Source organism: Papaver somniferum, chromosome 5, assembly GCF_003573695.1.
Source record: "Papaver somniferum cultivar HN1 chromosome 5, ASM357369v1, whole genome shotgun sequence".
NCBI classification, from domain to species: Eukaryota; Viridiplantae; Streptophyta; class Magnoliopsida; order Ranunculales; family Papaveraceae; genus Papaver; species Papaver somniferum.
In genome coordinates, this window is record NC_039362.1 from 124,442,666 (window position 1) to 124,456,953 (window position 14,288).

Genomic DNA, 14,288 nt, shown 5'->3' on the forward strand with positions numbered 1-14,288 from the left:
CTTTGTTCTTGATTTTCTTGAAATCCATGCAATCTCTATTTTATTATGAATAAATGAAAGAAGAAAAAAAAAAGAGGTTAAATGAGGTAACTCTATCATACCCACCCAACGACCAAATGCAACAGGAAAAGTTCATTGGACCCTACCCTACACTACCAAACGCATATACAGTACTCCAAGCCCTAATAAAGAACTTAACCGATGAACGCCTTAACCACACGAATTTGTTACGGGGAGCAATTTAGGTTTGTAGTGAAAGTGTGAGTAAAATCGGTGGACTATGCTGTTTAAGATCCGAATTTGAAATTGGTGAGGATCAATTCAATTCTCAAACATCCATCGGAAATAAATATAAAGTGGTAAACAGACATTTAACTGCTAAAAGGATGTCACGACAGTATGAATAAACTTGCAGGCCCTTAATTAAAAATAATCAGATTTTTTTAGTAAAAGCTTTCCTCGTTCACTCTTCCCGAAATCATGTACACAGACAGCAAAACAAAGTTAAAAGCAAGACCTAGAAAAGAAACACAATGACCGACTGATTCATTTCTCTTCTACTCCATAACTTCTTCTTGGGAAAATAGAATTTTTCTAGATAGCAGTCATCGTACTACCAGTACTACATTTTTAAACTAATACTTGGTGAGCATGCATTGGAGCTTGACTAACTGCAGCCGGTGGACTGTAAGAAGGAGACGTTGCAGATGATGCAGATGATGCAGAACCGGGTGGGAGTGGGTTAGATGAAATTGGTTTTCCGCCAGAGGAGCCATCAATAATACCTTTTTGTTTCAAATTTCTGAGACCCAGCTAGCCATCAAATTACTCATGGATAATAATACGTGTCTCTTATGCAGGCGATATGGCATGACAGCTAGGTGTCTTTTAATTGGTTTACCTGAAATTCTATGTCTGACGTGGTGTTCTATTTTTTCACCATTCGTGAAGATGAATGTGGAGACAAGACAACACATCAGCATAATTCATTCTCCTTTATATTAATATAAAACAATTCACCCTCGGTTGGAGATGCTCTTGTGAGAAAAAGAAAGTTTCATCGGAGAGAGCTCTGTCTTAGGGCGAACCGTTCTTTATGGTCCGACGGGAAATTTCGATGCTTAAATTTTCTATTAGTTTGCGTTTAGATTCTTACTTGATACCAGCGATTAATTTCACCAAATGTAAGAGTTCTGTCTCTCGACTTTCTAGTCTTCGTCATGTCACTAAATCGATTCGTTGACAGTTATCCTTGATCTTTGCAACTTAACTCATGGGTCTTGTTTAGACTACTTAGTCTATGCTTTTGACAGAAAATTTTGCTAGAAATTTTCCATTGATTTTGATGCTGGCATATTAGTCCATGCTTAACTTTTGGGGTTGAATACCTATTTCTTATAATGTATGTAAAGTTTGATGCGATTTGAAAACTAAAGAATCAATTAATGATTTGTTTGCATACTTGAATGAGTGGGTTTATGCACGTATGTTTGATATATGTTCCGTGGTAACAATGAGAACGCTGTGTTGCTGAAAATGAGAAATGCGATTTCGAGTGCTTGTTGTCACTAAGGAGCTCAAGGTGCTTGCAGAAATGATTGTTAGAACCTTAGTTCCTATATCTCAATGTTTGTAGAATTCGTAGTTAACACCTTCCTTTCATTTATTTTGATGAATAGCTCAATTATTTCATGTTCCTAAATGCTGACTTCAAGCATTAACCCGTGTTGATATTGGAATAAGTTAGCTACTGGTTGGAGACCATTATTGTTGATTTTGTTACAAGGGGATTTACCTGCTTAGAGTATATGGTTTGTGTACAACAGAGCATTTCTGATGGGATTTTGTTAGCTGTGTTAAGTTTCTGTTTTGAACAGCTATATATATGTGAACCTGGCTATCACAACACACAGTACAGATTTGTGTATGGACATCATTGCATTTAGGCCTTTTCCAACTTAGGTAGTGAATTGGTTCATCTGATGTAATCTGGAGGGTTTCTTTGGCATGTTGTTGCTTTTGCTCCTGGATTGAAATTAACTTGAATGAAGGCATGGCTAGGTTGAGTACAAGGGTACAGATTGTACTGTTCCCATAGGTAGATTTTTAATTTAATTTTTACTTGGTGTTTGGTAGAGATTAGTGAACTAGAGCAATGTGCAGGCACTTAAGTTACTTTATCAACTATTATCCATGAGTATTTTGATGTTTATTTGGAATTGAGAATTTCGAGCTGATGTATATATTACTACTTGTACTGATGAGATATATCACCATTGGATTTGAGGAGTTTGGACAAACAAGTTCATGGTACCGATTTCTTATTTTGTGAAAGTGTTGGGTCAGTGTCCACAGACTTCATTTTAGACTTAATGTAGATATTATGGCATATTTGAGCTTTACTTTATGTCACGTGAATTCATGAAATATCCCCTATTCGTATCAAATGCTATGATCTGTAAATTCATGTTTGTGATAATTTTCCTGCGATAATGGATACTCTTAGATTTTTCAACTGTGCTTGCTATAGTTGGCATTAGACATTTAGACTATGCTATGGTTACGGTTGACACAATTTTATGAGAGATAATTCCTACTATTGTGGGTAGTTCATATTATCTAAAATTAATATTTGATGAACTACAGTCTTACTTGATCCCTTAAAGCTATGGAGGAGGGTAGACAGGCAGGCGCTTTGCGGTGCAACACAACTGCACGAGGTTGTTCATACCATGTGTTCAGAGATGATGGCAATCTTATCTGATTATGTCATTGGTCAGAGGCAGTTGCAATTAGCCCACTAGCTGTTCATAATACCTTGAGGGATGGTTGCAATCTCTTCGAGGTTGTTCATATCATCAAATGAGAAATGAAAAGATGATTTGTTCTTGCCAGTTAATGTCATCTGATAAACTGTGCAACACTTGAGAAAGAGATGATTATTATTACTTGAGAAAATTTATATCATCTGGATCAGTGCGTGAGATATGAGATGACTGTTACCGTTAGAGGTAATTCATATTATCTGGCTCATTACGTGAGACAAGGGATGATTATTACTGCTCGAGGTAATTCATATCATCTGAAAAGTGTGGTTGCTACATATGGTGGCAGTTCATATCATCGAGCTAGAAATGGTTGCTAACTTTCTAGAGTAATTGATATGTACTTAGCTGACAGGTCCCAATGAGGATGAGCTAAGGCTGGTTCCTACAGGGATGAGCTATGGCTACTAACTGTGGGGTCCATTTGTGGATGAGCGAGTAACTGACAGGTCCCTGTAGGGATGAGCTATCGCTACCAACTGTCAGGTCCAATCCAAGATGAGCATATGATACTTAATCATGTCGGTAAATCGATGAGCATTGGCTTGGTAATCGAATTGAACGGAAAAATTCGAAAACCCGGTTTCTCGATTGGCGTATCGAGAAGTCAGAGTTTGCCATGTTAGAAGTGAAGATTTTGCTGTCCGTATATATATATCGTATGTTTTTATAATAGATAATCTTACAGTTTAGGGGTGTGTGTGTTCATTGTGCACTCACGCGTGTGAATCTGTGATAGACCGGATTGAGGTAGACACCAAATACTGTAAGTTATATATTACTCTAGTCATTAATGTATAAATGCCTCCACCGGGTACAGTTAGCTGACGGTAGAGTTTTGGGTATCTGAATCCTCTACACCTTAAGGTTTCACTCTGATTGGCTGTGTAGCAAGGTGATGTTTGTTTGAACCTTGAACTAAAGTTCAAAAACATCATTTAACCCTTGCTACCTCGTCAATGAGCTGTTATCAGTTAACATCAAACACTTTGTCTCTGTGCATGCTTGTTTAAAGAAGAATACAACAGATGGAATGAGAAAGAAGAATCTTGTTCACACCCCTTGTTGGTTAGAGACCCAGATGCATGCCCTCTTAGACAGTTTTAGTTCAGAAGCTCACCATATATTAAATGTGCATCAGTCTGTGTTTTATGAAAATAAATGTAGTTCTAGTTTAAATCTTCCTTCTGGTCAGTCTTTCTCGAAGTGTTATACGAAACCCCATCACTGACCATATGGAGGATGACACTCCACTACAAGAACAATTGCTGAAGAAGATTCAAGAGCTTGAGGTTAGAGATGCCAAACTGAGAGAAGAAATGGCAAAATTAGTTCGTTCTGGAGACAGTTCCGGCATACATGTTGATTTTGGAATTAAAACAGATTGCAGTAACCAGTCTCCCTTATATTCTTCAGTTCAACGACCAGGACCAACCAGTTCATTTAGAGAGATTGGTGGGGGTCATGGTGACGAAACCGTGCCACCATGGGAAACTGGTTCAGCTTCATCCAAATACAAAAAGGGATGTATCCTTGACTGTCTGAACCCCGGAAGCAGTAGTATGAGTTTCACCGCTAAACAATCATACAATATCTTGCAGTCAATGGGTCAGGCAATTCATGTCATTGATGACAAAGGTCTGATACTTTACTGGTGAGTTTCTTTATTTTTCTATTTTATTTTTATTTTTGAGTGAATTGGACGAAAATATGCTTATTACCCTTATATAGATAAGCTAAAGGATCTTGGGATCTTTTATTGCAGGAATCGGCTGCTGAAGACATGTATGGTTATTCTGCATCAGAAGCCATTGGTCGTGATGTCCTTCGCCTAGTTGGTGAAGAGCAAGCCTATAAAGATGGAAAAGAAATAGTTGACAGAAGTGCCATGGGGGAAAGCTGGACAGGGTTGTTCCCGGTCATTAATAAACAAGGAAGACGATTTCTAGTCATTGCAACTAATTCACCATTATATGATGATTGTGGTACTTTGATTGGGTTTATTGGTGTAACTTGTGACTCAGAGCCCTTCCATGAAATTCCAACTACGTTTACTTCTAGAAAAAATCCTTCTAGGGAAGCTGCATATCCTAACTCTAGTCAGCTGTCTAAAAGTGGTGCACCAGCGACTGCTGCCGGTCTTAACTCCCAGCAGAAACCTTTCCAAGTTACACTTGCTTCCAAGCTGTCTACTTTGGTATGTTTGATCTCTTGAGTCTTCATGTATATATTTAAGATTACTTATATTGTACTCTCAGTCAATCGATTAATGGAACTATGAAACAGACGTCAAGAATGACCAAAAGTGTTTTACGGTGGATGCCAAGAACTCGGGCGAAAACCATGAAATACGAAATCCAAGGTGGAAGTAGGCCGGAGCAAGGTTTCTTAGCAGAAACTGTTATCTCTGACTCTGCAGAGTACACACAACTGAAAATGTACCAGGAAAGATTTTTTGGAGATTTTGGTGGCGAGGATGAAAGTAAGATAGGAGTCTGCAAAATGGTAACTTCTAAAGTGGCGGGCGTATACTTGCCATGGGAAAGTGGGGCACAAGACGTGCCGATGAGAAGGACTGCCACCCATGATATCTATCCCAGCTTAAATCGTGAACTAAAGGTTGACTTTGATCAACAGAATCGTCCGGTCTCACCAAATAAGGTTGTCGAAGGTTACCTATTTAGTGGAAGTAAAGCCTACAGTTACTCATCATCTTCTTGTAGCGGAAACACTACAAGTAGTTTGGATGTCACTACTGGTAGTAGTAGTTGCAGTAGCTCTCCTTGTCGCAGCATCATGGAGCCAGACTCCTTGAGCTATGACATCTTGTGGGGTGACTTGATACTTGGTGAACAAATTGGGAGAGGTGCTAAGTTCTTTTTCTTTTCTTTTTTCTTAAATTGATGATTTTTCATTTCTGATTTGTTTTTCCGACCTTTGATTTCTGATTGATGACTCTCAGGCTCATGTACGACTGTGTATCATGGTCTCTGGTGTGGCTCGGTATGTACTGAACTCTTTTCATGTTTGCATTTCTTGCCCGCAGCTTAGCCTTGGCATGGTCTAGTAACATATATTCCAAGGTGAATTGGTGAGAAATAATTGCTACTCTATAACACAGGATGTTGCTGTAAAGGTATTTTCTGAATTTGAGTACTCAGAAGACTTGCTAGGAACCTTCAGACAGGAGGTAGTATTTTAACTCCACGAACCTTGCATCAAATTTGACATTTAACCAGTGGTTTAAAATTATATCTTCGTGAAGGTTTTGCTTATGAAGGGGCTCCGGCACCCAAATGTTCTACTGTTTATGGGGGCAGTAACTTCACCTAAACATCCGTGCATTGTCACTGAGTTCCTCCCACGGTTCATGCTCCACTTTTACCCATTTTACTTTGTCTTCATAAATGTACGTATATAGAAGCCTCTCATATATTAATGTGCATAAAACTTTCCTGTTGCAGTGGGAGTTTGTTTCAGTTGCTTCGACGTAACCCTCCTGCATTAGATTGGAAACGGCGTGTTCTCATGGCTTTGGACATTGTTAGTAATCATCTTCCCACCAACAACTTATGTTAAGGAAAATAGTAATTTATTGTCTAATTTTCATTTGATTTTTGGCTTTCAATCATTCCATAGGCACGAGGTTTAAATTATCTTCATTGTTACAACCCACCAATCATTCATCGCGATGTGAAGTCCTCAAATCTGTTGGTTGATAATAACTGGCATCTCAAGGTACACGTGCGGCTTTTTATTGTTCTTCTTTTCTTGAAGAATGCTAAATACATTGTAATGCAGTGAATCTTTTTTTTTATCTGTTCATCGTCTGAATTCGAATAGGTTGGGGATTTTGGTCTCTCGCGACTCAAACATGCAACCTTCTTGACAACAGAGAACGGGAATGGAACGGTAACACATTTCAATATATTGCCTTGGTTCTTTTCTTTCCTTCTTAATTTGATTTTTTGGAATGAGTATTTCTGGGCAGTGTTTCATTTTGCTGTTTTCTACAGCCACAATGGATGGCTCCAGAGGTTATATGTAATGAGCCGGCGGATGAGAAGTAGGTTCAAATTCTTTTAGTTGCTGAGTTAATATGGATAATTTTGGCTATTCAATTTCGCATTCACATATTATCTTATAACTTATACATGGGAAATTTTATAGATCCGATGTTTATAGCTTTCGAGTTGTATTGTGGGAGCTTGCCACCGGAAGAATTCCTTGGGATGGTCTGATCCCAATGCAGGTACATTCTTTCGCATCAGATGATCCCATGCGCATATAGTAACTATCATTCAATTTCACATGTAAATATTACATAAGAGTACAGAACTATCTACAGTTTTGGAGGCGCATTATGCAGGTAATTGCCTCTGTAGGTTTCATGGACCAACATATTGAGATCCCTGACGATGCCGATCCAAAATGGGCATCTCTCATCAAGACTTGCTTGCACAGGTTCATATTTTGTGACATGCTTTCTATATGTCTGTATCCACTCCATTTTAGTTAAGAACACAAAAATGCAAGGCAATTTCATGTCGTTCAATCTTCTCCTTAATTTCTCATTATTTTTGCATTTGGCACCTTAGTGACCGAAAATGCCGGCCAACATCCGGGGAGCTGCTTGAAAAATTGAATGTTATGCGGAGATATTATTTTGCTCAAAACCCCAAATAAGTTTATCCTTAGCATGGGGGTGGCAGTTAAAGTCAGTATCGGTACTACGCATTTGAATACGAGGTTGATCTCTACAAGCATGCCATACCTGTAAATGCATCCTCTGATCGTAGTATCAGTATGGCTTCACCTAGGAAACCAGTTCGGTTTTTTTGTATTTATTTATTTGCAAAACCAGTCCGTCCGTCCAAAGAAGCAGACGAATTGTGATGCTATGGCTTTAAATTTGGATGTTGCGTAATATTGGAATCAAAAGGAGTAGTTTGATATGATTGAATATTTTTTTTATGTACAATTTATTGATTGAATTACAATCCAAATGGATAGTTATTACTGCTTAAAACTTATCTGTTCGACTTATAGTTTTTTCTTTAGCTCCAGAACCAGAAGTCTAGACCACCTCCCGGCTATAGTAGCAGCCTCTTTGCCACCAATATCTGCCAAGAAAATGTAAGTTAGAACTAACTCATTTAGTAAAGGCTAGAGGAAATGGTATGCACTCACAGTGCAATCTTGGTTCAGCTTTGTCACAAGACTCCGAACAGGTATCCTGGAAATTAAAACTGAATGGTGAGGTTTTTAAATTTATTTTGATAGCTGAGTAGCTTGATCTGGCAAAAAAAAATTTATGTACCTTAGCGGAAGTTGCAAGTCCAATTGTGTCCTGTATGAGTGAATCAAGATCAGCTTTACATCCAGGTTTCATATAAATTACCTACAAAACCCAATAGATGTCAAAAGAGAAAATATTCAGGTGTACCATTGTGTGGTTGGAAAGAAAAATATCTGCGGGGGTAATTTAGGTCATGATTAACGTTAATATTATTACAGATGGATTGTCCCCGCCGATTTCAGGTAATTGTGTGGACATCAAACGTTGTATTTATCTGATATACATGTTTTTTTTTTCTAATAGAAAAACTTAGGCCAAAAGAGCCTAAGGCCAGTACATATTGTTGGCATTACTTCTGCCATTAGTCCTGCCAACATTGTTCTTATAAGGTAGTGCAATATTAAAATAAAAGTAAATGGATTGATTCTGGTGACATTGTCTTCTTCTTCAGTGTTTAAAGTTTCATGATAACTCAGATGAAATCTTCCTTTGACAGCTTTGTGATATAATAACTTAAATCAGACCAGGATTTCCATGGATTCATCCTGTATTTCTATATTGGTAGGCTGCATTTCCTTGGCCCACTGAAAGGCTAACTCTGCTCCTCTTGTTACTTCCCAATCTCCAGAGTAGTCTGGATGTCCTCTGGTACCAATGGGGTTTCCTGCAAAATCCATAATAGTTAGAGCAGAAAAATATATCAAGCTTTCAGGGTGTTGGAACGTGCATATCTTTACGATTAAGCCATAGTCCACTCTAAGATACTGGTTCAAAGACTAAGGGGCAATGTTGTTTTCCACTGTTGTTTCAAGCTCTCCAGTATTTAGAGAGAAAGTATTCATAATATGGGCTGGTAAGTGGTGAATTCTGTTATGATCACATAAGTGCTGCTTGATGCAGTTGGAAGTTTGTCTGGCATTTGGCTGAATGTGACTGAAACCAGGTCACACCTAGCCTTCCAGATGAACCAGCATGTAGTAGCATAAGTATTGTTGTTTTTACTAGCTGTCCCAGGCAGATACCAAAAGTTTAACCATTCCATGAAGTTTGTTGTGTTATCAAACTGATCATGAGAGGGGGCAATGATTTCATGCCATACAGATGTGGCAGCAGGACAATTTAGGAACATGTGTGCCATAGTTTCCTCTCCACTTTTGCATATTTGGCATAAAGGATTAATGTAGTGCAGAATGCTAGCTGTTTTAGCATTAGTGGGTAGGATTTCATGAGCACATTTCCAAATAAAGATCTTAATAACTGGAGCAATGTTCATACTCCAGATTGCTCCCCAATTTCTTGTTATAGTATCATTTATGTATAGATTATCCCCTAGACTGGAAATGGTGTTTTATTGGAAAACTTTGTAGCAATGTATGTTTTCAAACCACTAGAGTTAGCAGCTTCATCAACCTCGTTTGATTGGGGGCCATGACATTTTATTTGCACCCCAAAATTTTCAGGGGCGTATTAATCCGATCGTGAATATACTGTTTTATCCTTGACTATTTTTTATTTTTTTTCAAATGACGACCCTAACTAACGACCCTTCATAGACATTAACGACAGTTTAAAGTCGTCATATACATAATTAAAACAATAACAACTCTTCCAAAGTGTCGTCAGCGAATTGATTATGTATATGACGACTCTAAACTGTCGTACATTTCCCCTATTAACGATGAAGATAACGACTCTTTTTAGAGACTAACGATTGTTTTTAACGACACTTCTAAAACATTAACGACTGTTTACAGTCGTCATATACATATTTAAAACAATAACGACTCTTCCAATGGATCGTCAGGGAATTGATTATGTTTATGACGATTCAAAACTGCCGTACATTTCCGCCATTAATGAATTCGACAGTTTAGAGTCGTCACTGAAACAATCGAAAAATTAACGACTGTTTAGGGTCGTCACTGAAAATTTTCAATACTATGACGACTTTTCATACAGATCTGGGCAAAAAAAAAAAGTCAGACACAAAATTGCAGACAAAAAATCTGAATAAAAAAAGAATTAAACTCTAATTAAATCAGATTATCACTAATTAATTAAGATTATCACTAATTATTTAGAGGCATTTTAGCCATTTAGAAAATATTTTTTTAAGGGGTGACCCAAATTAGGATTGGGTGACCTTTTTTGTCCTCTAGTGTAAGGCCCCCAATTAAAATGTTTGGCCCCCAATTAAGCTAGGTTCATCAATGCTAATTGGGAATTACAGAGTAAAGTCGAAGTTGATGTCTGGAACCGAAGAAGAAATTATTGTTGATAAGTACGTAAGTGCGACGTTTTTTACCCATAATTACATTAGCTAGGACTCATTTTATTGCTAATAAACTTGTTTTAAGTCTTTTCAAGGAAATAAGTTCTTATGGAAAAATCGACTCGAAAAGTGATATTTGGACCCTCGAAAAGTACTAAAGGCATCCAAAATTTGGATAAGGGCACCCCCAGAAATGTATGGAAGACATCCAGAAAAATTACTCAGGGCATCCAGGAAATGTGTTAAAGGTACCATGGAATTTGCTAAAGGTACCCCTAAAATGGATAAGGGGCACCCAATTACTATCCCCACTCCCAATAGTTGGATAAGGGGTGGCTATCTTCTTCATTTGAGTTTGAAATTTTGGCGGGAAACTGGTTTTAATGGTTGCAAATTTAGGGTTATTATTCATGTTCCCCAATTATTCAGGTTATGTGTACTTCTAAGTTCTTATTTGAGACTCTGCAACCTGATCCTCTGTATCCTGCCAATGAGGAAACCTGGCTGATGAAAATATTTTACTCAGACCCTTTTATAGAGCCTGAACCTGAACCACGACTAGATATAGTTGTCTTAAATAGAAAACTTGATGAGGATGTATTTGGTTGGTTCAATTTCTTGCTCTGCTATAGTTTCTTCTATTTGTTATAACATTATTTGATTCAGATGACCCACAGTTGTTCCGGCTACTACTTTATGATTTTATGTGGTGACTAATTCTTCTAATGTCTGGATGAAGACTTTAAACTTAGCACTTCTTGGGAGGTAACCCATGCTCATGCAACACGGTAATATATTTCCTTATTTCCTTCAAAGTGGTAATAGTTTCTCATTGTTCATGCTTTCAATTTTATCTTTAGAACATTAAGGACAATGTTAGATTTAAGTTTGGGGGTATGGGAGAAACTTTTAGTTGCATTATTAAAACTTCGAGTGTCACATAGTATTCGGTTAGCTAAGTTTACATATTGTTTCTCACCGAAAAGATGGAAATTCGAATTTCTAAGGATAACATTCTAGTGAGACATTAGAGAAAAAAACATTGAGATCATTGACACTCAGGAGAGAAAATCTACCTTTTAGAGGGTAATCGTGATGGACCTAACCATCCATGATGGGAAGAAAACTAGGTCAGAAAGAAATGCCAGAAAAACAAAGCAACCTCCCATATAGTCTAAGTTACTGGATTACGACTCTCTCTCAGTAAAAACTTATCATCAACAAGCGAAGCGACATCAAAATCTATGAAGAAAGTTTAAGACGTTTAAGGTTTTTAAGCAACAACAGAAAGAAAAGCAGAATTCAAAACCAAAGTTAAAGACTTAGGTACAAGAAGTTACAAGAGCAAAGAAAACGATGTAAGTTCATGATACCATTACAAGTTGCAAAGATCCAAGTGCTTCTCCTATGGCCATGTAAATATTGGTCTTGTAATTATTGTATTTCGAAAAAAAAAAAAAAAATAGTTACAGTTATCATTTTCTTCAATAAGGCCATGGGGAAGAAGGGAAATCTATAAAGAAGTTTTAAGTAAGAATAAATTGAGGAGAAGAGTTAATTGTCAAGGTTTTACGAGGTTCGAGAGTTTATCATCAACAGTTGAAGCCGAAGAAGACGTTGTTTCTACTGAGCATTATGAGAGAGCCGAGGAAAAATGCATATTGGTTGCTTTGTTAGTCCTCTTTCCATCTGACACAAGATCTTTCTAGCACTTGTTCAACTCACACGTAATTTATCTAGTTGTAGAGCGGATGTCCCTATCATTTTTATCTCTCTCCTAATCTTATCCAGATGTAAAGCGGATGAGTCTCATAATGTTATCCAGTTGTAGAGCGGATATCTCTTTATCCAGCTGTAGAGCGGATGTGTCTCCCCAATTCTTTATTCAGCTGTAGAGCGGATACCTTTGATTTCTCTTGCATTCTAGTTACTTGGAGATAAGTTGAGAATATGTATGTCCTCATAGCTCTTTGAATACTTGTGACCAATTTGGAGTAAAGGTTTTGTGGGTACACCTCTTGTGAACCCTCCCGAGACTATCACTCGGCCAGTAGGGACACCTAGGGGTTTAAAGGCTTGTAGCACACGCTAAGTGCAATCGCGATGCCTGCGATAGTGAGTTAGGATTCTTATTTTTCTTTAGTTTTTCTCGAGGACTAGAAAAATGTAGGTTTGGGGGTGTGATAAGTGCTTAATTCTTACATATTTACTACTCAAATTTATACTTATTTAGTTCTTTATTTTGTACGTATTTGATGATTTTATTTATTTTTGCAGTTTTTAGAAAATAAAGTTCTATGGACTAAAATGCGGAATTCTGCCGGAGAAATGAAATGATTTGATGGGTTAAGCCCAAAAAGAAACATTAAGAATTATTGGGTCAATTATTTGGATATGGGCGTGTGTAGAAATGTGCCACGACGTGTGTAGAAGTGTGCCACGGCGTGTGGAGACCATGTGCAATGAAGAAAATATTTCTTTATGATGTGGAGTAATGGAATATATGAAGAGATTTGGGAAATAATATTATTCTTTATGGTTGGAAATAATAATTAAGATATTGATTGTAGTATTTGACACATGACGCATTTTGATTGGGGGATTTTTTATGTTATTTGACAGATGACATACTTTCATTGGATGATGATGTGGTAGTGGATATGAAAAAGGAAAGAGGTTTCCTTTGAAAACTATAAATACTGGTTGAAGCAGATGGAAAAAAGAGGAGACGGCCAAGAGCCGAGAGCTAACAATAGTTTTTAGATTTATTTTTCTTTTCCTCTTTTTAATTCTTTTGTAACGGAAAGCTAGCTCTCTTATCAGGGATAAGAAGGAAGCCAATAAATTGTGTAAGAAATTTTTGTAGTCTTTAATAAATATTCTTTTGAGCTTAATTGTTTAATAATTTCTCTTCATATTTAGCTTTGGTCTTTAAACCATATTGGATAGTACGTCTTCGGCTATTGATCTTTAATAAGCGAAGGAGATTATATCATTTTGGTACAACAAAATTTTTTGTTTATTTTACTTGCACTGTTTTCCGAGACCTGAGATTGGGTTCAAAATTGTCATGAGTTATAAAACGAATATTTATTAAAGATTGATTGAGTAGTCTGCATAGTTTAATTGGTGGAATCCAAAAACTCATGTTCTATTTGGTTTGATTGTTTATTTATTTTATTAATTTAATATTTTCAAAATCCAATTCTTTTTGTAATTTAATTAGGAATTAAGGATAACAACACTTTAGTCCATGTGGAACGATCCCGCATTTTTCATACTATCTCATCGATAGCCGTGTACTTGTGGTACACAATTTAAATCCCATCAACTATACTCTCAGGCTTACTCATGAAGAAGATTGTTCCACTCTGAGAAAAGAAGGCACTAGAGGAGTTTTTGAAAAACTTATGGTTTTGGTAGGTGTTCCTGCTGGTGGTCCTGAACTGATTGATGAAGAAATTTTCTCAAAGGTCATGATATGGTTACTTATCAAAAGAATCCAACACACATCATTCCTGATATCAGAGGCATAGTCAAGCCAGTTGGAGTCTTCCAAGATGCTAAAAAAACGTATGGAAGAGATAGATATGAAAAAAACTTGGAAGTAAAGCTCACTACAAATGTCATTAGACCACACAAGTTTGGAATTGAAGCTTTTGAAGCACCCACTCTCTCGCACTAGCTGGAATTTGCTTATGCTCTTAATGGCATAAAATTCTGCAGAGTTCTTGACCACCCAAACCCTCTGTATGTTATCCCACCAAATCACATTCACCCACAATACTCTCGTCTCCCCCCCCCCCACACACACACACCAAGAACCCAACAAAAAAAATTTGTTCAAGTTGGGAAAGATGTCATCTACAGACCTTACTCTGATGCAGATGAT

At 37.2% G+C, this 14,288-nt stretch overlaps 1 protein-coding gene across 5 annotated transcripts; it reads left to right on the plus strand.

Moving 5' to 3' along the window:
* The first annotated feature begins 1,036 nt into the window (after positions 1-1,036).
* Positions 1,037-7,854, plus strand: LOC113282594 (probable serine/threonine-protein kinase At1g01540). 5 transcript variants are annotated; one of them, XM_026531633.1, is made up of 14 exons: positions 1,037-1,184; positions 2,647-4,479; positions 4,591-5,022; positions 5,112-5,691; positions 5,788-5,828; positions 5,947-6,015; positions 6,091-6,191; positions 6,290-6,368; positions 6,465-6,563; positions 6,669-6,737; positions 6,842-6,891; positions 6,996-7,077; positions 7,162-7,289; positions 7,424-7,854. In XM_026531633.1, the coding sequence occupies exons 3-14, from the start codon at positions 4,609-4,611 to the stop codon at positions 7,509-7,511; spliced, it is 1,800 nt and encodes a 599-aa protein (XP_026387418.1). In that variant the 5' UTR covers positions 1,037-1,184; positions 2,647-4,479; positions 4,591-4,608; the 3' UTR covers positions 7,512-7,854. The 5 variants fall into 5 exon arrangements, with proteins under 5 accessions (XP_026387418.1, XP_026387420.1, XP_026387422.1 ...); XM_026531635.1 differs by having other exon boundaries at positions 1,037-4,479; positions 7,195-7,289; XM_026531637.1 differs by having other exon boundaries at positions 1,037-4,479; positions 7,211-7,289.
* Positions 7,855-14,288: the final 6,434 nt, after the last annotated feature.

What these genes read in the sequence shown, in the direction of transcription:
- LOC113282594 (XM_026531633.1), top strand. Translation starts at nt 4,609, where the DNA reads ATGTATGGTTATTCTGCATCAGAAGCCATTGGTCGTGATGTCCTTCGC. An exon ending in TGGTGAACAAATTGGGAGAG is followed by an intron (nt 5,692 to 5,787) that starts GTGCTAAGTTCT and finishes GATGACTCTCAG; the next exon opens with GCTCATGTACGACTGTGTAT. An exon ending in ATGGTCTGATCCCAATGCAG is followed by an intron (nt 7,078 to 7,161) that starts GTACATTCTTTC and finishes ATAAGAGTACAG; the next exon opens with AACTATCTACAGTTTTGGAG.